Source organism: Panulirus ornatus, chromosome 53 (assembly GCF_036320965.1).
Source record: "Panulirus ornatus isolate Po-2019 chromosome 53, ASM3632096v1, whole genome shotgun sequence".
NCBI classification, from domain to species: Eukaryota; Metazoa; Arthropoda; class Malacostraca; order Decapoda; family Palinuridae; genus Panulirus; species Panulirus ornatus.
The window spans coordinates 20,200,167-20,224,783 of NC_092276.1; the positions used below are offsets into that span (position 1 = coordinate 20,200,167).

The window sequence follows — 24,617 nt, forward strand, 5'->3', positions numbered from 1 at the left end:
TATACATACCTACACAGCTTTCCCTGGTTTACCCCGGACGCTTCACATGCCTTGATTCAATCCACTGACAGCACGTCAACCCCTGTATACCACATCGCTCCAATTCACTCTATTCCTTGCCCTCCTTTCACCCTCCTGCATGTTCAGGCCCCGATCACACAAAATCTTTTTCACTCCATCTTTCCACCTCCAATTTGGTCTCTCTCTTCTCCTCGTTCCCTCCACCTCCGACACATATATCCTCTTGGTCAATCTTTCCTCACTCATTCTCTCCATGTGCCCAAACCATTTTAAAACACTCTCTTCTGCTCTCTCAACCACGCTCTTTTTATTTCCACACCTCTCTCTTACCCTTACGTTACTTACTCGATCAAACCACCTCACACCACACATTGTCCTCAAACATCTCATTTCCAGCACATCCATCCTCCTGCGCACAACTCTATCCATAGCCCACACCTCGCAACCATACAACATTGTTGGAACTACTATTCCTTCAAACATACCCATTTTTGCTTTCCGGGATAATGTTCTCGACTTCCACACATTTTTCAAGGCTCCCAAAATTTTCGCCCCCTCCCCCACCCTATGATCCACTTCCGCTTCCATGGTTCCATCCGCTGACAGATCCACTCCCAGATATCTAAAACACTTCACTTCCTCCAGTTTTTCACCATTCAAACTCACCTCCCAATTGACTTGACCCTCAGCCCTACTGTACCTAATAACCTTGCTCTTATTCACATTTACTCTTAACTTTCTTCTTCCACACACTTTACCAAACTCCGTCACCAGCTTCTGCAGTTTCTCACATGAATCCGCCACCAGCGCTGTATCATCAGCGAACAACAACTGACTCACTTCCCAAGCTCTCTCATCCCCAACAGACTTCATACTTGCCCCTCTTTCCAAGACTCTTGCATTTACCTCCCTAACAACCCCATCCATAAACAAATTAAACAACCATGGAGACATCACACACCCCTGCCGCAAACCTACATTCACTGAGAACCAATCACTTTCCTCTCTTCCTACACGTACACATGCCTTACATCCTCGATAAAAACTTTTCACTGCTTCTAACAACTTGCCTCCCACACCAAATATTCTTAATACCTTCCACAGAGCATCTCTATCAACTCTATCATATGCCTTCTCCAGATCCATAAATGCTACATACAAATCCATTTGCTTTTCTAAGTATTTCTCACATACATTTTTCAAAGCAAACACCTGATCCACACATCCTCTACCACTTCTGAAACCACACTGCTCTTCCCCAATCTGATGCTCTGTACATGCCATATATATATATATATGTGTGTGTGTGTGTGAGTGTGTGTGATTAGTGCATAGAAGTATAAGTTTTTAACTAAGCTAGATCAGATACCCCATAACTGTCCTCTTCTCATTACAGGATTCTCCAAAGTATAACATGCTGAGAACAGTGTGCAGAAGCTTAGGTGAGGCAGGTATAAGAGCCACGGTATGTGGAGCAAAGGCTTAAGCACATCGATAGCCTGGGCAGCAGAGAGGAATCTGAACCAGCCTCTGATTTCCACCCAAATGCCACGACCAGGGGGGATTGCTTCCTTCATGCGCCTTCCAGTACACACTAACACTGAGGGTTAGTATAGTATTGGTACTTAGGGTTGTTTTTGGATTCTAGTTTCCAGTAGGGACCAGCAATGAAGATGTAGATTATTAAGTCTGATTCCCAGTATGGGCTAAAATCGAAATCAAGTACTGGGATAGCTTTCCAGTTGACCACTGGATGTAGGATTCCAGTACAGATTAGCAATGAATGTGACCACAGTGGCAGGTTTCTCATTCATAGATTTAGACAGTAAGTATTGGATGATGTTTCCACTGTAAAGCAGTACTAATGATGAGCTCTAAGATGGTTTTCCAGTGCACACCAAGACTGAATGCAAGTACTAGAAAGGTTCCTTGTACAAAGCAGGTAAACACAGGGGAGTATTAGGTATAGATTACTTATGAAGTTAAGTATTAAGAACAGATTCTTGGCACATACTAGACAAACATAAAGGTGAGCATTGGGGCAGTTTCCTAGTCTAGACTTTATGATGAGTCAAGAGGTGGGTTCCCATTGCAGACCAGAGATGAAGGTAATTTCAGGCATCAGTTTCTCAGTATAGACCAGATATTAATACTGTGGACAGGTTTCCAAAACAGATACTGTAAGTTATGAAGTCAAGTTTTTGGGGAAGGTTACAAGTTCAGACCAGTGCTCAAGATCACTCCAGAAGTTAAACTTCCATCATCAATTATCTGTAAAGGCAGATATAAGTGCAAGATTCTTCTTAAATCTTGTCATAAAAGAATACAAGAGTAAGTGTAAAGAGGTCAAGAGGAAAGTGAATGGGCTGAAAAACAGGACAAATGAGAGATGGAGAGTACCTACCTATGGCAATATTTTTCCACGATGGCTAAGATTATATGTCGTGCTCACCACTTGTTTGTTGATTACACTTTCTTATAACTGCCTCTTCTTATCACTCATTTTGCTTTTGTATAATGCTTTTTTTTCACCAGCTAACCCCTTTGCAGAGTCATCAGTCCAGGATTCATCTGGTATTGTCTTCAGCCATGAGTCTGATCTTCTCTTGAATGTTTTTGTAGTCACTCCATCTGTTTCTTAGTTCTTCAGGTATTGCATTGAATAAGCAATACAGCTTCCTTGCCTTGCTATCCTTTTTGTATGTTTCCAGGAACTTCACTTTATGATTTTGTATCATCCTTGCTGAGTAACTCATAGGTTTAAGACGTAAATCTTCATGCCTTTCATTTTTTGCAAGGTAAATGTTATTAATGGGAAAATGGCAAATATGTATGAAAAAAGATCTCAGCTCATCAATCTAGGATGTATATTCTGCGTTCTTTTAGTCTTCTTTGGTTCTTGTGCTCCAGCCTGTGGATTTTATTTGGGAACTGTTTTTGTATTCTTTTTTAATTATTTTTATCTGTTTTATTAGCAACCATAAAACAGCAGTATTTACTTTCACTTAAGTATGCATTAAATCATTTCATAGTAATTTTCTGTTTTGTGGTGAGTGTTAGCAGTATCATTATGGTATGAGTCTGTTCCTTAAATTTCAGTTTATATTTATCGATCTATTATTTATTTTGCTTTGCCGCTGTCTCCCGCGTTAGTGAGGTAGCGCAAGGAAACAGATGAAATAATGGCCCAACCCACCCACATACACATGTATATACATACACGTCCACACACGCAAATATACATACCTATACATCTACATATACATATATATACACACATAGACATATACATATATACACATGTACATAATTCATACTGTCTGCCTTTATTCATTCCCATCGCCACCCTGCCACACATGAAATAACAACCCACTCCCCCCCTCATGTGCACGAGGTAGCACTAGGAAAAGACAACAAAGGCCACATTCATTCACACTCAGTCTCTAGCTGTCATGTAATAATGCACCGAAACCATAGCTCCCTTTCCACATCCAGGCCCCACAGAACTTTCCATGATTTACCCCAGACGCTTCACATACCCTGGTTGAATCCATCGACAGCATGTCGACTCTGGTATACCACATCGATCCAATTCACTCTATTCCTTGCCCGCCTTTCACCCTCCTGCATGTTCAGGCCCCGATCACTCAAAGTATTTTTCACTCCATCTTCCACCTCCAATTTGGTCTCCCACTTCTCCTCGTTCCCTCCACCTCCGACACATATATCCTCTTGGTCAATCTTTCCTCACTCATTCTCTCCATGTGCCCAAACCATTTCAAAACACCCTCTTCTGCTTTCTCAACCACGCTCTTTTTATTTCCACACATCTCTCTTACCCTTACATTACTTACTCAATCAAACCACCTCACACCACACATTGTCCTCAAACATCTCATTTCCAGCACATCCACCCTCCTGCGCACAACTCTATCCATAGCCCACGCCTCGCAACCATACAACATTGTTGGAACCACTATTCCTTCAAACATACCCATTTTTGCTTTCCGAGATAATGTTCTCGACTTCCACACATTCTTCAAGGCTCCCAGAATTTTTGCCTCCTCCCCCACCCTATGATTTACTTCCACTTCCATGGTTCCATCCGCTGCCAGATCCACTCCCAGATATCTAAAACACTTTACTTCCTCCAGTTTTTCTCCATTCAAACTTACCTCCCAATTGACTTGACCCTCAACCCTACTGTACCTAATAACCTTGCTCTTATTCACATTTACTCTTAACTTTCTTCTTTCACATACTTTAAAAAACTCAGTCACCAGCTTCTGCAGTTTCTCACATGAATCAGCCATATATATATATATATATATATATATATATATATATTTTTTTTTTTTCTTTGTCGCTGTCTCCCGCGTTTGCGAGGTAGCACAAGGAAACAGACGAAAGAAATGGCCTAACCCACCCAGATACACATGTATATACATACGTCCACACACACAAATATACATACCTACACAGCTTTCCATGGTTTACCCCAGACGCTTCACATGCCCTGATTCAATCCACTGATAGCATGTCAACCCCGGTATACCACATCGATCCAATTCACTCTATTCCTTGCCCTCCTTTCACCCTCCTGCATGTTCAGGCCCCGATCACACAAAATCTTCTTCACTCCATCTTTCCACCTCCAGTTTGGTCTCCCACTTCTCCTCGTTCCCTCCACCTCCGACACATATATCCTCTTGGTCAATCTTTCCTCACTCATTCTCTCCATGTGCCCAAACCATTTCAAAACACCCTCTTCTGCTCTCTCAACCACGCTCTTTTTATTTCCACACACCTCTCTTACCCTTACGTTACTTACTCGATCAAACCACCTCACACCACACATTGTCCTCAAACATCTCATTTCCAGCACATCCACCCTCCTGTGCACAACTCTATCCATAGCCCACGCCTCGCAACCATACAACATTGTTGGAACCACTATTCCTTCAAACATACCCATTTTTGCTTTCCGAGATAATGTTCTCGACTTCCACATATTCTTCAAGGCTCCCAGGATTTTCGCCCCCTCCCCCACCCTATGATCCACTTCCGCTTCCATGGTTCCATCTGCTGCCAGATCCACTCCCAGATATCTAAAACACTTTGCTTCCTCCAGTTTTCTCCATTCAAACTTACCTCCCAATTGACTTGACCCTCAACCCTACTGTACCTAATAACCTTGCTCTTATTCACATTTACTCTTAACTTTCTTCTTTCACACACTTTACCAAACTCAGTCACCAGCTTCTGCAGTTTCTCACATGAATCAGCCACCAGCGCTGTATCATCAGCGAACAACAACTGACTCACTTCCCAAGCTCTCTCATCCCCAACAGACTTCATACTTGCCCCTCTTTCCAAAACTCTTGCATTCACCTCCCTAACAACCCCATCCATAAACAAATTAAACAACCATGGAGACATCACACACCCCTGCTGCAAACCTACATTCACTGAGAACCAATCACTTTCCTCTCTTCCTACACGTACACATGCCTTACATCCTCGATAAAAACTTTTCACTGTTTCTAACAACTTGCCTCCCACACCATATATTCTTAATACCTTCCACAGAGCATCTCTATCAACTATCATATGCCTTCTCCAGATCCATAAATGCTACATACAAATCCATTTGCTTTTCTAAGTATTTCTCACATACATTCTTCAAAGCAAACACCTGATCCACACATCCTCTACCACTTCTGAAACCACACTGCTCTTCCCCAATCTGATGCTTTGTACATGCCTTCACCCTCTCAATCAATACCCTCCCATATAATTTACCAGGAATACTCAACAAACTTATACCTCTGTAATTTGAGCACTCACTCTTATCCCCTTTGCCTTTGTACAATGGCACTATGCACGCATTCCGCCAATCCTCAGGCACCTCACCATGAACCATACATATATTAAATAACCTTACCAACCAGTCAATAATACAGTCACCCCCTTTTTTAATAAATTCCACTGCAATACCATCCAAACCTGCTGCCTTGCCGGCTTTCATCTTCCGCAAAGCTTTTACTACCTCTTCTCTGTTTACCAAATCATTTTCCCTAACCCTCTCACTTTGCTCACCACCTCGACCAAAACACCCTATATCTGCCACTCTATCATCAAACACATTCAACAAACCTTCAAAATACTCACTCCATCTCCTTCTCACATCACCACTACTTGTTATCACCTCCCCATTTGTGCCCTTCACTGAAGTTCCCATTTGCTCCCTTGTCTTATGCACTTTATTTACCTCCTTCCAGAACATATTTTTATTCTCCCTAAAATTTAATGATACTCTCTCACCCTAACTCTCATTTGCCCTCTTTTTCACCTCTTGCACCTTTCTCTTGACCTCCTCTCCCTTTCTTTTATACATCTCCCACTCAATTGCATTTTTTCCCTGCAAAAATCGTCCAAATGCCTCTCTCTTCTCTTTCACTAATAATCTTACTTCTTCATCCCACCACTCACTACCCTTTCTAATCAACCCACCTCCCACTCTTCTCATGCCACAAGCATCTTTTGCGCAATCCATCACTGATTCCCTAAATACATCCCATTCCTCCCCCACTCCCCTTATATATATATATATATATATATATATATATATATATATGTCGTAGAAGGCGACTAGAGGGGATGGGAGCGGGGGGCCAGAAATCCTCCCCTCCTTGTATTTTTTAACTTTCTAAACTGGGAAACAGAAGAAGGAGTCATGCGGGGAGTGCTCATCCTCCTCGAAGGCTCAGACTGGGGTGTCTAAATGTGTGTGGATGTAACCAAGATGTGAAAAAAGGAGAGATTGGTAGTATGTTTGAGGAAAGGAACCTGGATGTTTTGGCTCTGAGTGAAACGAAGCTCAAGGATAAAGGGGAAGAGTGGTTTGGGAATGTCTTGGGAGAAAAGTCAGGGGTTAGTGAGAGGACAAGAGCAAGGGAAGGAGTAGCAGTACTCCTGAAACAGGAGTTGTGGTAGTATGTGATAGAATGAAAGAAAGTAAATTCTCGATTAATATTGGTAAAACTGAAAGTTGATGGAGAGAGATGGGTGATTATTGGTGCATATACACCTGGGCATGAGAAGAAAGACCATGAGAGGCAAGTGTTTTGGGAGCAGCTGAATGAGTGTGTTAGTGGTTTTGATGCACGAGACCGGGTTATAGTGATGGGTGATTTGAATGCAAAGGTGAGTAATGTGGCAGTTAAGGGAATAATTGGTATACATGGGGTGTTCAGTGTTGTAAATGGAAATGGTGAAGAGCTTGTAGATTTATGTGCTGAAAAAGGACTGGTGATTGGGAATACCTGGTTTAAAAAGCGAGATATACATAAGTATACTTATGTAAGTAGGAGAGATGGCCAGAGAGCGTTATTGGATTACGTGTTAATTGACAGGCGTGCGAAAGAGAGACTTTTGGATGTTAATGTGCTGAGAGGTGCAACTGGAGGGATGTCTGATCATTATCTTGTGGAGGCTAAGGTGAAGATTTGTATGGGTTTTCAGAAAAGAAGAGTGAATGTCGGGGTGAAGAGGGTGGTGAGAGTAAGTGAGCTTGGGAAGGAGACTTGTGTGAGGAAGTACCAGGAGAGACTGAGTACAGAATGGAAAAAGGTGAGAACAATGGAAGTAAGGGGAGTGGGGGAGGAATGGGACGTATTTAGGGAATCAGTGTTGGATTGCGCAAAAGATGCTTGTGGCATGAGAAGAGTGGGAGGTGGGTTGATTAGAAAAGGTAGTGAGTGGTGGGATGAAGAAGTAAGATTATTAGTGAAAGAGAAGAGGGAGGCATTTGGATGATTTTTGCAGGGAAAAAAGCAAATGAGTGGGAGATGTATAAAAGAAAGAGACAGGAGGTCAAGAGAAAGGTGCAAGAGGTGAAAAAGAGGGCAAATGAGAGTTGGGGTGAGAGAATATCATTAAATTTTAGGGAGAATAAAAAGATGTTCTGGAAGGAGGTAAATAAAGTGCGTAAGACAAGGGAGCAAATGGGAACTTCTGTGAAGGGCGCAAATGGGGAGGTGATAACAAGTAGTGGTGATGTGAGAAGGAGATGGAGTGAGTATTTTGAAGGTTTGTTGAATGTGTTTGATGATAGAGTGGCAGATATAGGGTGTTTTGGTCGAGGTGGTGTGCAAAGTGAGAGGGCTAGGGAAAATGATTTGATAAACAGAGAAGAGGTAGTAAAAGCTTTGCGGAAGATGAAAGCCGGCAAGGCAGCAGGTTTGGATGGTATTGCAGTGGAATTTATTAAAAAAGGGGGTGACTGTATTATTGACTGGTTGGTAAGGTTATTTAATGTATGTATGGTTCATGGTGAGGTGCCTGAGGATTGGCGGAATGCGTGCATAGTGCCATTGTACAAAGGCAAAGGGGATAAGAGTGAGTGCTTAAATTACAGAGGTATGAGTTTGTTGAGTATTCCTGGTAAATTATATGGGAGGGTATTGATTGAGAGGGTGAAGGCATGTACAGAGCATCAGATTGGGGAAGAGCAGTGTGGTTTCAGAAGTGGTAGAGGATGTGTGGATCAGGTGTTTGCTTTGAAGAATGTATGTGAGAAATACTTGGAAAAGCAAATGGATTTGTATGTAGCATTTATGGATCTGGAGAAGGCATATGATAGAGTTGATAGAGATGCTCTGTGGAAGGTATTAAGAATATATGGTGTGGGAGGCAAGTTGATAGAAGCAGTGAAAAGTTTTTATCGAGGATGTAAGGCATGTGTACGTGTAGGAAGAGAGGAAAGTGATTGGTTCTCAGTGAATGTAGGTTTGCGGCAGGGGTGTGTGAATGTCTCCATGGTTGTTTAATTTGTTTATGGATGGGGTTGTTAGGGAGGTGAATGCAAGAGTTTTGGAAAGAGGGGCAAGTATGAAGTCTGTTGGGGATAAGAGAGCTTGGGAAGTGAGTCAGTTGTTGTTCGCTGATGATACAGCGCTGGTGGCTGATTCATGTGAGAAACTGCAGAAGCTGGTGACTGAGTTTGGTTAAGTGTGTGAAAGAAGAAAGTTAAGAGTAAATGTGAATAAGAGCAAGGTTATTAAGTACAGTAGGGTTGAGGGTCAATTCAATTGGGAGGTGAGTTTGAATGGAGAAAAACTGGAGGAAGTAAAGTGTTTTAGATATCTGGGAGTGGATCTGGCAGCGGATGGAACCATGGAAGCGGAAGTGGATCATAGGGTGGGGGAGGGGGCAAAAATTCTGGAAGCCTTGAAGAATGTGTGGAAGTCGAGAACATTATCTCGGAAAGCAAAAATGGGTATGTTTGAAAGAATAGTGGTTCCAACAATGTTGTATGGTTGCGAGGCGTGGACTATGGATAGAGTTGTGCGCAGGAGGATGGATGTGCTGGAAATGAGATGTTTGAGGACAATGTGTGGTGTGAGGTGGTTTGATCGAGTAAGTAACGTAAGGGTAAGAGAGATGTGTGGAAATAAAAAGAGCGTGGTTGAGAGATCAGAAGAGGGTGTTTTGAAATGGTTTGGGCACATGGAGAGAATGAGTGAGGAAAGATTGACCAAGAGGATATATGTGTCGGAGGTGGAGGGAACGAGGAGAAGAGGGAGACCAAATTGGAGGTGGAAAGATGGAGTGAAAAAGATTTTTTGTGATCGGGGCCTGAACATGCAGGAGGGTGAAAGGAGGGCAAGGAATAGAGTGAATTGGATCGATGTGGTATACTGGGGTTGACATGCAGTCAGTGGATTGAATCAGGGTATGTGAAGCATCTGGGGTAAACCATGGAAAGCTGTGTAGGTATGTATATTTGCGTGTGTGGACGTGTGTATATATATGTGTATGGGGGTGGGTTGGGCCATTTCTTTCATCTGTTTCCTTGCGCTACCTCGCAAACGCGGGAGACAGCGACAAAGCAAAATAAATAAATAAAATATATATATCCCTGGGGATAGGGGAGAAAGAATACTTCCCACGTATTCCCTGCGTGTCATAGAAGGCGACTAAAAGGGAAGGGAGAGGGGGGCTGGAAATCCTCCACTCTTGTTTTTTTTTTTTTTTCAATTTTCCAAAGGAAGGAATAGAGAGGGGGGCTGGGTGGGGATGTTCCCTGAGAGGCCCGGTCCTCTGTTCTTGGCGCTACCTTGCTAATGTGGGAAATGGCAAATAGTTTGAAAGAAAGAAATATATATATATATATATATATATAAATATATATATATATGTATGGAGAAGGCATATGATAGAGTTGACAGAGATGCTCTGTGGAAGGTATTAAGAATATATGGCGTGGGAGGCAAGTTGTTAGAAGCAGTGAAAAGTTTTTATCGAGGATGTAAGGCATGTGTACGTGTAGGAAGAGAGGAAAGTGATTGGTTCTCAGTGAATGTAGGTTTGCGGCAGGGGTGTGTGATGTCTCCATGGTTGTTTAATTTGTTTATGGATGGGGTTGTTAGGGAGGTGAGTGCAAGAGTTTTGGAAAGAGGGGCAAGTATGAAGTCTGTTGTGGATGAGAGAGCTTGGGAAGTGAGTCAGTTGTTGTTCGCTGATGATACAGCGCTGGTGGCTGATTCATGTGAGAAACTGCAGAAGCTGGTGACTGAGTTTGGTAAAGTGTGTGAAGGAAGAATGTTAAGAGTAAATGTGAATAAGAGCAAGGTTATTAGGTACAGTAGGGTTGAGGGTCAAGTCAATTGGGAGGTAAGTTTGAATGGAGAAAAACTGGAGGAAGTAAAGTGTTTTAGATATCTGGGAGTGGATCTGGCAGCGGATGGAACCATGGAAGCGGTAGTGGATCATAGGGTGGGGGAGGGGGCGAAAATTCTGGGAGCCTTGAAGAATGTGTGGAAGTTGAGAACATTATCTCGGAAAGCAAAAATGGGTATGTTTGAAGGAATAGTGGTTCCAACAATGTTGTATGGTTGCGAGGCATGGGCTATGGATAGAGTTGTGCGCAGGAGGATGGATGTGCTGGAAATGAGATGTTTGAGGACAATGTGTGGTGTGAGGTGGTTTGATTGAGTAAGTAATGTAAGGGTAAGAGAGATGTGTGGAAATAAAAAGAGCGTGGTTGAGAGAGCAGAAGAGGGTGTTTTGAAATGGTTTGGGCACATGGAGAGAATGAGTGAGGAAAGATTGACCAAGAGGATATATGTGTCGGAGGTGGAGGGAACGAGGAGAAGTGGGAGACCAAATTGGAGGTGGAAAGAGGGAGTGAAAAAGATTTTGTGTGATCGGGGCCTGAACATGCAGGAGGGTGAAAGGAGGGCAAGGAATAGAGTGAATTGGATCGATGTGGTATACCGGGGTTGACGTGTTGTCAGTGGATTGAATCAGGGCATGTGAAGCGTCTGGGGTAAACCATGGAAAGCTGTGTAGGTATGTATATTTGCGTGTGTGGACGTAGGTATATACATGTGTATGGGGGTGGGTTGGGCCATTTCTTTCGTCTGTTTCCTTGTGCTACCTCGCAAACGTGGGAGACAGCGACAAAGCAAAAAAAAATATATAAATATATATATATATATATATATATATATATATATATATATATATATATATATATATATATATATATATATTTTATATTTTTTTATTTTGCTTTGTCGCTGTCTCCCGCGTTTGCGAGGTAGCGCAAGGAAACAGACGAAAGAAATGGCCCATATATATATATATATATATATTTTTTTTTTTTTTTTTTTTTTTTTTTTTTTTATACCTTGCCGCCGTCTCCCGCGTATTGCGAGGTAGCGCAAGGAAACAGACGAAAGAAATGGCCCAACCCCCCCCACACACATGCACATACACACGCCCACACACACAAATATACATACCTACACAGCTTTCCCTGGTTTACCCCGGACGCTTCACATGCCTTGATTCAATCCACTGACAGCACGTCAACCCCTGTATACCACATCGCTCCAATTCACTCTATTCCTTGCCCTCCTTTCACCCTCCTGCATGTTCAGGCCCCGATCACACAAAATCTTTTTCACTCCATCTTTCCACCTCCAATTTGGTCTCTCTCTTCTCCTCGTTCCCTCCACCTCCGACACATATATCCTCTTGGTCAATCTTTCCTCACTCATTCTCTCCATGTGCCCAAACCATTTTAAAACACTCTCTTCTGCTCTCTCAACCACGCTCTTTTTATTTCCACACCTCTCTCTTACCCTTACGTTACTTACTCGATCAAACCACCTCACACCACACATTGTCCTCAAACATCTCATTTCCAGCACATCCATCCTCCTGCGCACAACTCTATCCATAGCCCACACCTCGCAACCATACAACATTGTTGGAACTACTATTCCTTCAAACATACCCATTTTTGCTTTCCGGGATAATGTTCTCGACTTCCACACATTTTTCAAGGCTCCCAAAATTTTCGCCCCCTCCCCCACCCTATGATCCACTTCCGCTTCCATGGTTCCATCCGCTGACAGATCCACTCCCAGATATCTAAAACACTTCACTTCCTCCAGTTTTTCACCATTCAAACTCACCTCCCAATTGACTTGACCCTCAGCCCTACTGTACCTAATAACCTTGCTCTTATTCACATTTACTCTTAACTTTCTTCTTCCACACACTTTACCAAACTCCGTCACCAGCTTCTGCAGTTTCTCACATGAATCCGCCACCAGCGCTGTATCATCAGCGAACAACAACTGACTCACTTCCCAAGCTCTCTCATCCCCAACAGACTTCATACTTGCCCCTCTTTCCAAGACTCTTGCATTTACCTCCCTAACAACCCCATCCATAAACAAATTAAACAACCATGGAGACATCACACACCCCTGCCGCAAACCTACATTCACTGAGAACCAATCACTTTCCTCTCTTCCTACACGTACACATGCCTTACATCCTCGATAAAAACTTTTCACTGCTTCTAACAACTTGCCTCCCACACCAAATATTCTTAATACCTTCCACAGAGCATCTCTATCAACTCTATCATATGCCTTCTCCAGATCCATAAATGCTACATACAAATCCATTTGCTTTTCTAAGTATTTCTCACATACATTTTTCAAAGCAAACACCTGATCCACACATCCTCTACCACTTCTGAAACCACACTGCTCTTCCCCAATCTGATGCTCTGTACATGCCATATATATATATATATGTGTGTGTGTGTGTGAGTGTGTGTGATTAGTGCATAGAAGTATAAGTTTTTAACTAAGCTAGATCAGATACCCCATAACTGTCCTCTTCTCATTACAGGATTCTCCAAAGTATAACATGCTGAGAGCAGTGTGCAGAAGCTTAGGTGAGGCAGGTATAAGAGCCACGGTATGTGGAGCAAAGGGCTTAAGCACATCGATAGCCTGGGCAGCAGAGAGGAATCTGAACCAGCCTCTGATTTCCACCCAAATGCCACGACCAGGGGGGATTGCTTCCTTCATGCGCCTTCCAGTACACACTAACACTGAGGGTTAGTATAGTATTGGTACTTAGGGTTGTTTTTGGATTCTAGTTTCCAGTAGGGACCAGCAATGAAGATGTAGATTATTAAGTCTGATTCCCAGTATGGGCTAAAATCGAAATCAAGTACTGGGATAGCTTTCCAGTTGACCACTGGATGTAGGATTCCAGTACAGATTAGCAATGAATGTGACCACAGTGGCAGGTTTCTCATTCATAGATTTAGACAGTAAGTATTGGATGATGTTTCCACTGTAAAGCAGTACTAATGATGAGCTCTAAGATGGTTTTCCAGTGCACACCAAGACTGAATGCAAGTACTAGAAAGGTTCCTTGTACAAAGCAGGTAAACACAGGGGAGTATTAGGTATAGATTACTTATGAAGTTAAGTATTAAGAACAGATTCTTGGCACATACTAGACAAACATAAAGGTGAGCATTGGGGCAGTTTCCTAGTCTAGACTTTATGATGAGTCAAGAGGTGGGTTCCCATTGCAGACCAGAGATGAAGGTAATTTCAGGCATCAGTTTCTCAGTATAGACCAGATATTAATACTGTGGACAGGTTTCCAAAACAGATACTGTAAGTTATGAAGTCAAGTTTTTGGGGAAGGTTACAAGTTCAGACCAGTGCTCAAGATCACTCCAGAAGTTAAACTTCCATCATCAATTATCTGTAAAGGCAGATATAAGTGCAAGATTCTTCTTAAATCTTGTCATAAAAGAATACAAGAGTAAGTGTAAAGAGGTCAAGAGGAAAGTGAATGGGCTGAAAAACAGGACAAATGAGAGATGGAGAGTACCTACCTATGGCAATATTTTTCCACGATGGCTAAGATTATATGTCGTGCTCACCACTTGTTTGTTGATTACACTTTCTTATAACTGCCTCTTCTTATCACTCATTTTGCTTTTGTATAATGCTTTTTTTTCACCAGCTAACCCCTTTGCAGAGTCATCAGTCCAGGATTCATCTGGTATTGTCTTCAGCCATGAGTCTGATCTTCTCTTGAATGTTTTTGTAGTCACTCCATCTGTTTCTTAGTTCTTCAGGTATTGCATTGAATAAGCAATACAGCTTCCTTGCCTTGCTATCCTTTTTGTATGTTTCCAGGAACTTCACTTTATGATTTTGTATCATCCTTGCTGAGTAACTCATAGGTTTAAGACGTAAATCTTCATGCCTTTCATTTTTTGCAAGGTAAATGTTATTAATGGGAAAATGGCAAATATGTATGAAAAAAGATCTCAGCTCATCAATCTAGGATGTATATTCTGCGTTCTTTTAGTCTTCTTTGGTTCTTGTGCTCCAGCCTGTGGATTTTATTTGGGAACTGTTTTTGTATTCTTTTTTAATTATTTTTATCTGTTTTATTAGCAACCATAAAACAGCAGTATTTACTTTCACTTAAGTATGCATTAAATCATTTCATAGTAATTTTCTGTTTTGTGGTGAGTGTTAGCAGTATCATTATGGTATGAGTCTGTTCCTTAAATTTCAGTTTATATTTATCGATCTATTATTTATTTTGCTTTGCCGCTGTCTCCCGCGTTAGTGAGGTAGCGCAAGGAAACAGATGAAATAATGGCCCAACCCACCCACATACACATGTATATACATACACGTCCACACACGCAAATATACATACCTATACATCTACATATACATATATATACACACATAGACATATACATATATACACATGTACATAATTCATACTGTCTGCCTTTATTCATTCCCATCGCCACCCTGCCACACATGAAATAACAACCCACTCCCCCCCTCATGTGCACGAGGTAGCACTAGGAAAAGACAACAAAGGCCACATTCATTCACACTCAGTCTCTAGCTGTCATGTAATAATGCACCGAAACCATAGCTCCCTTTCCACATCCAGGCCCCACAGAACTTTCCATGATTTACCCCAGACGCTTCACATACCCTGGTTGAATCCATCGACAGCATGTCGACTCTGGTATACCACATCGTTCCAATTCACTCCATTCCTTGTACGCCTTTCACCCTCCTGCATGTTCAGGCCCCGATCACTCAAAATCTTTTTCACTCCATCTTTCCACCTCCAATTCGGTCATCCACTTCTCATTCCCTCCACCTCTGACACATATATCCTCTTTGTCAATCTTTCCTCACTCATTCTCTACATGTGACCAAACCATTTCAAAACACCCTCTTCTGCTCTCTCAACCACACTCTTTATGTTAGTACACCTCTCTTACCCTATTATTACTTACTTGATCAAACCACCTCACACCACATATTGGCCACAAACATCTCGTTCAGCACATCCACCCTCTTCCGCACAACTCTATCTATAGCCCACACCTCGCAACCATATAACAGTGTTGGAACCACTATTCCTTCAGACATATTGAAAGAATCGATTAAAACTCCAGTTCTCTATTAAACAACCAACAGCAATATATACAGGGCAAGAGGGGGTGTATGAGCCAGCTGCCTGGCTGGTTGATTGATTGTTTGGGCTTAGGCCTATCAACTGCCATGGTCATTAAGGTGGTCAGTGTCAGCTGCATCCACTAACCAAACAATCTTTAGCACCTCCTTCAGGTGTTAACGATAATTCTAAGACCACATAGACTCTCACTATACATGTGACCCATCACCTGGCTAGGATTGATGCTGCTTGAGCTGGCTGCCTTGATGATAACATTAAAACAACAGTAGTAACAAGAGTTGACCAAAGCTAACTAGCAACCTGTGGTCATTTGTTACATTAACTACCTGACACAAAGCTGCAACATAGTTTGTCGATGAATTTATACGGTTAGTGGCAGTAGAAAACTTAGCCCCGGAACAAGTGTATAATGCTGACAAATCTGCCTTGTATTGGCAACACAGCAATATGTATGTGGAATGAGCTGGCAAGACTAGGGGTCGGGCATATATTTACATAGGGGGTCAATTTCTGTTTTCCAGCATTTTCTGTGATCTGGTAATGGCCAGGTCCCAAGGTTGCCGGATTTAAGAGGTTCAACGTGTAGTATGATGTTCCATTTTATTTACCTTTTTTATTCTGTTAAGTACTGTATGTGCAATGTGAGGTTGACTGGTCTACATTGTTCCACCAACAGTTTGGTTTCTCCACAGTGTTCTGGTATTATGTACACCATTTTATATATTTGCGTTATACTTGTTTGGTTTGTACTTTGTCTCAGTAGCACTGTATGAGGTTTGGCTGTTTTTTTTCTTTTGAGAAAATATTGCTGGAATTCCATATAGCCATGGTGCTAAGATAACTTCAAGTTCATTGATTGCCTCACTGGTGTATTTCTTTCTGCTGATAAACTTATACCTGTAAGTATGTACTCATCATGTTCTTTGAGTATTTCATCACTCTTATACTAAACACTGACTTTCAATGGTTAAATAGTATTTGGTAGATTCTTTTGGGGTCATTTACAAACCTATAACCAACCTTAAAGGATATAGTCTCTGATTTTTGTTCTTTTGTTTGTGTATCCAAATAGGAATTCTGTATTTGCATCTTTGCTTTAGATTACTTTCTGTTCATTTGGTTTTGTTCTGTTTTGTGTGATCTTCATTAACTTTCTGTCAGTATTTTTTTTCTTTCCTTAAATTGTTTCAATCTGTATCACTTTTTTTGTAAATCTTAGGTTTTTTCCCTTCAATTTTTTCTGTTCATTCACTGTTTTCTGTTTCTAGGTATCTCTATTTGTTTAACTTTCCTTTATGTGATATTAATTTTGTAATCAAATTATCTATTCATCATTAGAATGCTGCTGTCTTTGTTTTTGTATTACTGTTATTGATAATTTTGCTTCCATTTTGTTTTGTCAGTCAGATTTATTGCTTTGTTCCACCAATTTTGTTTGAGTAGAAACTAGAGTAGTTTAAATACTTGCCACTTTCGTTTCCTTAATTCTGATTATCTCTATCTTTGTCCATTTTGACATGGTATACACTTCTATTGTGTAATTATTAGAAATATCCATTTTAGTGATGTCAATTTCTGTCATTAGTGGTTTGTCCTTCATAAAAGTGAAATCAATGGTGTTCTTTCCTTTGGTTTGTTAATGAAATTTTATTAAACTGATTTTTTTTTATAAGTTCAATAATTAATTTAGCTTCTCTCTATTGGTATACTTCAGGGTTAAGAAGAAATGTTTTAGAGGAGGTAAATAGTCTGAGTAGAACAAGTGAACAAATAGGGGTATCAATGAGAAGACTATGGAGGACTGTTGAATGTGTTAAATGGGATAGCAGATGTGGGGTGTTTGGGACTTGCAGAATGCTGACTGAGAGAGTAACAGATGATGATGTAGTGAAAAGAGTAGAGTTGATGAAAGTCTTCTGTAAGAAGTGTGGGAAAGTGGCTGAAGTGGATGGAACTGCAGTTGAATTTCTCAGGAAAGTGGGTGATAGTGTTGATTAATTAGTCATGATTTTCAATGTCTTTATGGCCCAAGGTAAAGAGACTAAGGACTGCACATATAACGATACTGTGTAAAGCAAGGAGGATGAAAGTGATTGTGTGAATTACAAAGGTACGTCTGTTGAGTATACCAGGCAGGTTCTGTGTGAAGCTGATGATTGAGAGGGTGGTAGCCTGCTCAAAACATCAGACTGAGGATGATCATTGTGTTTTCAGGGGTGATAGAGGGCATGTGGGTCATATGTTTGTTTTGAAGGATTTGTGAATCAAATACTTTGAGAAAGAAAAGGACATGCATGTGGCATTTATGGACCTGGGAGGTGTTACTGGACTCTGCATTATCCATGGTTATACCATGAGTGAAGAATCACCCTCAGCAAGGGTGTACCATCTATCTATTCTATCTATCTCCCTGACACCTATTCCCTTTGGGAACTCCCATCAAGGGCATAACCATGGCAAAAAAAATCTCCAGTTATCTTGTCCCTACATGCCACCCTTGATACACCATTCCACACATTCTTCCACCATTTCTTTCCCTACAGTATTCTTCCACTCCATTTGCCCATGTCAGAGCTGGTCTCCCTCTCACATCAACCTCTTTAATTGTACCATCATACATTCACCTTGTAAACTCCCAGTCTTGCATTCTTACCACAAGACCAAACCACCTCAAAGTGTTACATTTCACCCACTCTCCCGCTCCACAATTCATCCCCTTTGCATTCCTGCCATACCACATCTCATATACACCCCTTAATTTTCTTTCTTCATTCCATTAAGTCATACCACATGCTCCTCTCAAATAGCTCATTTCCACAGCCCAAATTCTTGACCCATGTGACTCTTTCCATGTCCATGTTTTAAGTCTATGGGTCAGGGTTAGGAGGACTATGCAGTCCCTTAATCCTTTCTTCACTCTCATACATACACCTCTACTCTTCATTATTCTATTAAGGGACCTAATGACTAATCTACCTTGCACTGCTCTCTGTCTTATCTCTCCTTCCATTTCATTAAACTTACCAAAGACAGCTCCTAAATACTTGAATTCTCTCTCCTCTTGCTTCTATCTTCCTCATATCCAGAGCACAGTTTAGTACACTTTCTTCTTTCACTATATGGTTTTACAAAATCTATAATTTCACTTGGTTTCCTTTCAAACTCCATTACTTTACTTTTACTTGCATGTACCTTCAATAACCTATGCTTACACACATCATAAAACACACTTACAACCTTCTGCAACTCCTCTTCACTCTCAGCAAACAACACAGTATCATCAGCAAACAGGCTTGCCACTAGCCACCATACCTCACAGCCATGCTTCATCCCTGCACCCCCTTTTCCTAGTTTTGCTTTCACCTCTTATTGCTCCATCCATATATGTATTAAGAGCCAAGGTGACATCACATATCCCTGCTTCACACATTTGTGTGTACTGAAACTTTCACTCAACTCTCCATCCACTCTTACACATGCATTTGCTCCTTTATAGAAGGCTTTCACACCATCCAGCAGTTGTCCCCCCACCCCATATATCCTTAATGCATCCCTTGGAGCATTCCACTTGACTCAGTCATACACTTTCTCAAAATCCAGTCATACACTTTCTCCAAATCCATAAAAGATGCATACACCTTCTTACCTTTTGCTTAATACTTTTGGAAAGAGGGGCAAGTATGAAGTCTGTTGTGGATGAGAGAGCTTGGGAAGTGAGTCAGTTGTTGTTCGCTGATGATACAGCACTGGTGGCTGATTCATGTGAGAAACTGCAGAAGCTGGTGACTGAGTTTGGTAAAGTGTGTGAAAGAAGAAAGTTAAGAGTAAATGTGAATAAGAGCAAGGTTATTAGGTACAGTAGGGTTGAGGGTCAAGTCAATTGGGAGGTAAGTTTGAATGGAGAAAAACTGGAGGAAGTAAAGTGTTTTAGATATCTGGGAGTGGATCTGGCAGCGGATGGAACCATGGAAGCGGAAGTGAATCATAGGGTGGGGGAGGGGGCAAAAATCCTGGGAGCCTTGAAGAATGTGTGGAAGTCGAGAACATTATCTCGGAAAGCAAAAATGGGTATGTTTGAAGGAATAGTGGTTCCAACAATGTTGTATGGTTGCGAGGCATGGGCTATGGATAGAGTTGTGTGCAGGAGGGTGGATGTGCTGGAAATGAGATGTTTGAGGACAATGTGTGGTGTGAGGTGGTTTGATCGAGTAAGTAATGTAAGGGTAAGAGAGATGTGTGGAAATAAAAAGAGCGTGGTTGAGAGAGCAGAAGAGGGTGTTTTGAAATGGTTTGGGCACATGGAGAGAATGAGTGAGGAAAGATTGACCAAGAGGATATATGTGTCGGAGGTGGAGGGAACGAGGAGAAGTGGGAGACCAAATTGGAGGTGGAAAGATGGAGTGAAAAAGATTTTGTGTGATCGGGGCCTGAACATGCAGGAGGATGAAAGGCGGGCAAGGAATAGAGTGAATTGGATCAATGTGGTATACCGGGGTTGACGTGCTGTCAGTGGATTGAATCAGGGCATGTGAAGCGTCTGGGGTAAACCATGGAAAGTTGTGTGGGGCCTGGATGTGGAAAGGGAGCTGTGGTTTCGGGCATTATTGCATGACAGCTAGAGACTGAGTGTGAATGAATGGGGCCTTTGTTGTCTTTTCCTAGTGCTACCTCGCACACATGAGGGGGGAGGGGGATGGTATTCCATGTGTGGCGAGGTGGCGATGGGAATGAATAAAGGCAGACAGTGTGAATTGTGTGCATGGGTATATATGTATGTGTCTGTGTGTGTATATATATGTGTACATTGAGATGTATAGGTATGTATATTTGCGTGTGTGGACGTGTATGTATATACATTGTGTATGGGGGTGGGTTGGGCCATTTCTTTCGTCTGTTTCCTTGCGCTACCTCGCAAACGCGGGAGACAGCGACAAAGCAAAATAATAATGATAATAATACTGTTCAAATCCATAAAAGATGCATACACCTTCTTACTTTTTGCTTAATACTTTTCCATGTTCATTGTCTCCAAAAAATATGATCCACACATCACCTACCTATCCCAAGTCCCCTTGCTTCTCACTTATTCTAAATTCAATCACTTCCATCGCTATCAGTCAACACTCCTGCATACAATTTTCCTGGTATACTTAACATACCTATTCCCCTATAATTGCTACATAAATTCTTTGCACCTTTTCCTTGAAATAAAGGAACAGTAATAGCTTTCACCCCATCCTCAGGCACAACTTTCTTTTATATATCAGATGCATCCACTCTGTCACACTTTCTCCTCCATACTTTAGCATTTCAGCTGTAATCCCATCTAATCCAGGTGCCTTTCATACCTTCGGCATCATTATTGCCCTTCTTACCTCCCTTTTTGCTATAGGCCCTTGCAATTGTATCCTTTTCCTTCCATCCTCCATGCCCATGCATGTGTCAACTACTGCCTTCCCTTCTCCCACATTCATCGATATTTGAAAATATTATACATCTTTTCATTCCCTCCTTTTGATTCAGCAATTCCCCTTCCTTACTTCTCACTTTATTTCCACTCTGACATCCACCTCTCCCCATTATCACCTCCATCTAGTGCAGTTTCTTTTATTCTTTTATCATATTTTTTATTATACTTAATTGCCGTCTCCTGCATTAGCGAGGTAGTGCAAGGAAACAGACAAGGAATGGCCCAACCCACCCATATACACATGTATATACATAAACGCCCACACTTACAAATATACATACATATACATTTCAATGTATTCATACATATACATACAAAGACATATACATGTATACACTTGTACATATTCATACTTGCTACCTTCATCCATTCCCACCACCACCCTGACACACATGAAATAGCACACACTCACACACACACACACACACACACACACACACACACACACACACACACACACACACACACACTACACACACACTACACACACACACACACACACACACACACACACACACACACACTACACACACACACCCAGCGAGGTAGTGCCAGGAAAAGACAAATAAGGCCACATTCATTCACACTCAGTCTCTAGCAGTCATGTGTAATGCACCGAAACCACAGCTCCCTTTCCACATCCAGGCCCCGCAGACCTTTCCATGGTTTACCCCAGATGTTTCACATGCTCTGGTTTAATCCATTGACAGCAGGTCGACCCCAGTATGCCACATCGTTCCAGTTTACTCTATTCCTTGCACACCTTTCACCCTCGTACGTGTTTAGGCCCCAATCACTCAAAATCTTTTCCACTCCAGCCTTCCACCTCCAATTTGGTCTCCTGCTTCTCATTCCCTCAACCTCTGACACATATATCCTCTTCGTCAGTCTTTCTTCACCCATTCTCTCCATGTGTCCAAACCATTTCAACACACCCTCTTCTGCTTTCTCAACCACACTCTTTTTATTGCCACACATCTCTCTTACCCTTTCATCACTTTCTCGATCAAACCACCTCACACTACACATTGTCCTCAAACATTTCAATTCCAAAACATCCACCCTCCTCTGCACAACCCTATTTATAGCCCATGCGTTGCAACCATATAACATCATTGGAACCACTATTGCTTCAAAAATACCCATTTTTGCTCTTCGAGATAATGTTCTCGCCTTCCACACATTCTTTAGTGCTCCCAAAATCTTGGCCCCCTCCCCCACCCTGTAACTCATGTACACTTCCATGGTTCCATCTGCTGCTAAGTCCACTCCCAGATATCTAAAACGCTTCTTCCTCCAGTTTTTCTCCATTCAAACTTACCTCCAAATTAACTTGTCTCAACCATACTGAACCAAATAACCTTCCTCTTATTCACATTTTCTCAAAACTTTCTTCTTTCACACACTTTACCAAACTCAGTTACCAACTTCTGCAGTTTCTCACCTGAATCAGCCACTAGTGCTGTCTCATCAGCGAACAACAACTGACTCACTTCCCAAGCCCTCTCATCCACAACAGACTGCATATTTCCCCTCTCTCAAAAACTCTTGCATTTACCTACCTAACTACCCCATCCATAAACAAATTGAACAACCATGGAGACATCACACATCCCTGCCACAAACCGACATCCACTGGGAATCAGTCACTTTCCTCTCATCCTACTCGTACACATACCTTACATCCTTAGAAAAACTTTTCACTGCTTCTAGCAACTTACCTCATGTACCATATACTCTTAATACCTCCCACAAAGCATCTCTATCAACCCTATCATATTCCTTCTCCAGATCCATAGATGCAATATACAAATCCATCCGTTTTCTAAGTATTTCTAACACACATTCTTTAAAGCAAACACCTTATCCACACATCCTCTACCACTTCTGAAACCACACTGCTCTTCCCCAGTCTGATGCACTGTACATGTCGTTACCCTCTCAATCAATACCCTCTCATATAATTTCCCTGGAATACTCAAAAAACTTATGCTTCTGTAATTTGAGCATTCACCTTTATCCCCTTTGCCTTTGTCCAGTGGCACTATGCATGCATTCTGCCAATCCTCAGGCACTTCACCATGATTCATACATACATGGAATATCCTTAACAATCAATCAACAACACAGTCACCCCCTCTTCTAATAAATTGCACTGCAATACAATCCAAACCCGCTGCCTCGCCAGCTTTCCTCTTCTTCAAAGCTTTCACTACCTCTTCTCCATTTACCAAACCATTCTCCCTGACCCTCTCACTTTGCACACCACCCCGACCAAAACACCCTATATCTACCACTCTGTCATCAAACACATTCAACAAACCTTCAAATTACTCATTCCATCTCCTTCTCACTTCATCATTACTCGCTATTACCTCCCCATTTGCCCCCTTCACCGATGTTCCCATTTGTTCTCTTGTCTTATGCACTTTATTTACCTCTTTCCAAACATCTTTTTATTCTCCCTAAAATTTAATGATACTCTCTCACCCCAACTCTCATTTGCCCTCTCTTTCACCTCTTGCACCTTTCTCTTGATCTTTTGCTACTTTCCTTTATACATCTCTCAGTCATTTGCACTACTTCCCTGCAAAAATCGTTCATACACCTCTTTCTTCTCTTTCACTAATAATCTTACTTCTTCATACCACCACTCACTACCCTGTCTAACCTCCCACCTTTCTCATGCCACATGCATCTTTTGCACAAGCAATCACTGCTTCCCTAAATACATCCCATTCCTCCCCCACTCCCCTTACATCATTTGCTCTCTCCTTTTGCCATTCTGCACTCAATCTCTCCTGTTACTTCCTCACACAAGTCTCCTTTACAAGCTCACTTACTCTCGCCACTCTCTTCTCCCCAACATTCTCACTTCTCTTCTGAAAACCTCTACAAATCTTCACCTTCACCTCCACAAGATAGTGATCAGACATCCCTCCAGCTGCCGCTCTCAGCACGTTAACATCCAAAAGTCTCTCTTTCACATGCCTATCAATTAACACGTAATCCAATAATGCTCTCTGGCCATCTCTCCTACTCACATACATATACTTATGCATATCTTTTTAAAACAGGTATTCCCAATCCTTTTTCAGCACACAAATCCACTAGCTCTTCACCATATCAATATAACACTGAACACCGCATGTACACCAATTATACTCTCAACTGCCACATTACTCACCTTTGCATTCAAATCACCCATCACTATAACCCATTCTTGTGCATCAAACCTGCTAACATACTCACTCAACTGCTCCCAAAACAC

The 24,617-nt window shown here is 41.7% G+C and overlaps 1 protein-coding gene across 2 annotated transcripts in view; it reads left to right on the forward strand.

Annotated features, from left to right (window-relative positions):
- Positions 1 to 24,617, forward strand: part of LOC139765299 (guanidinobutyrase-like) — a 140,796-nt gene that overhangs the window by 25,329 nt on the left and 90,850 nt on the right. For both annotated transcript variants that reach the window (XM_071692685.1, XM_071692686.1), the window contains exon 2: positions 13,240 to 13,450. In XM_071692685.1, the coding sequence (XP_071548786.1) occupies positions 13,240 to 13,450 (211 nt within the window). The remainder of the gene's footprint in view (positions 1 to 13,239; positions 13,451 to 24,617) is intronic.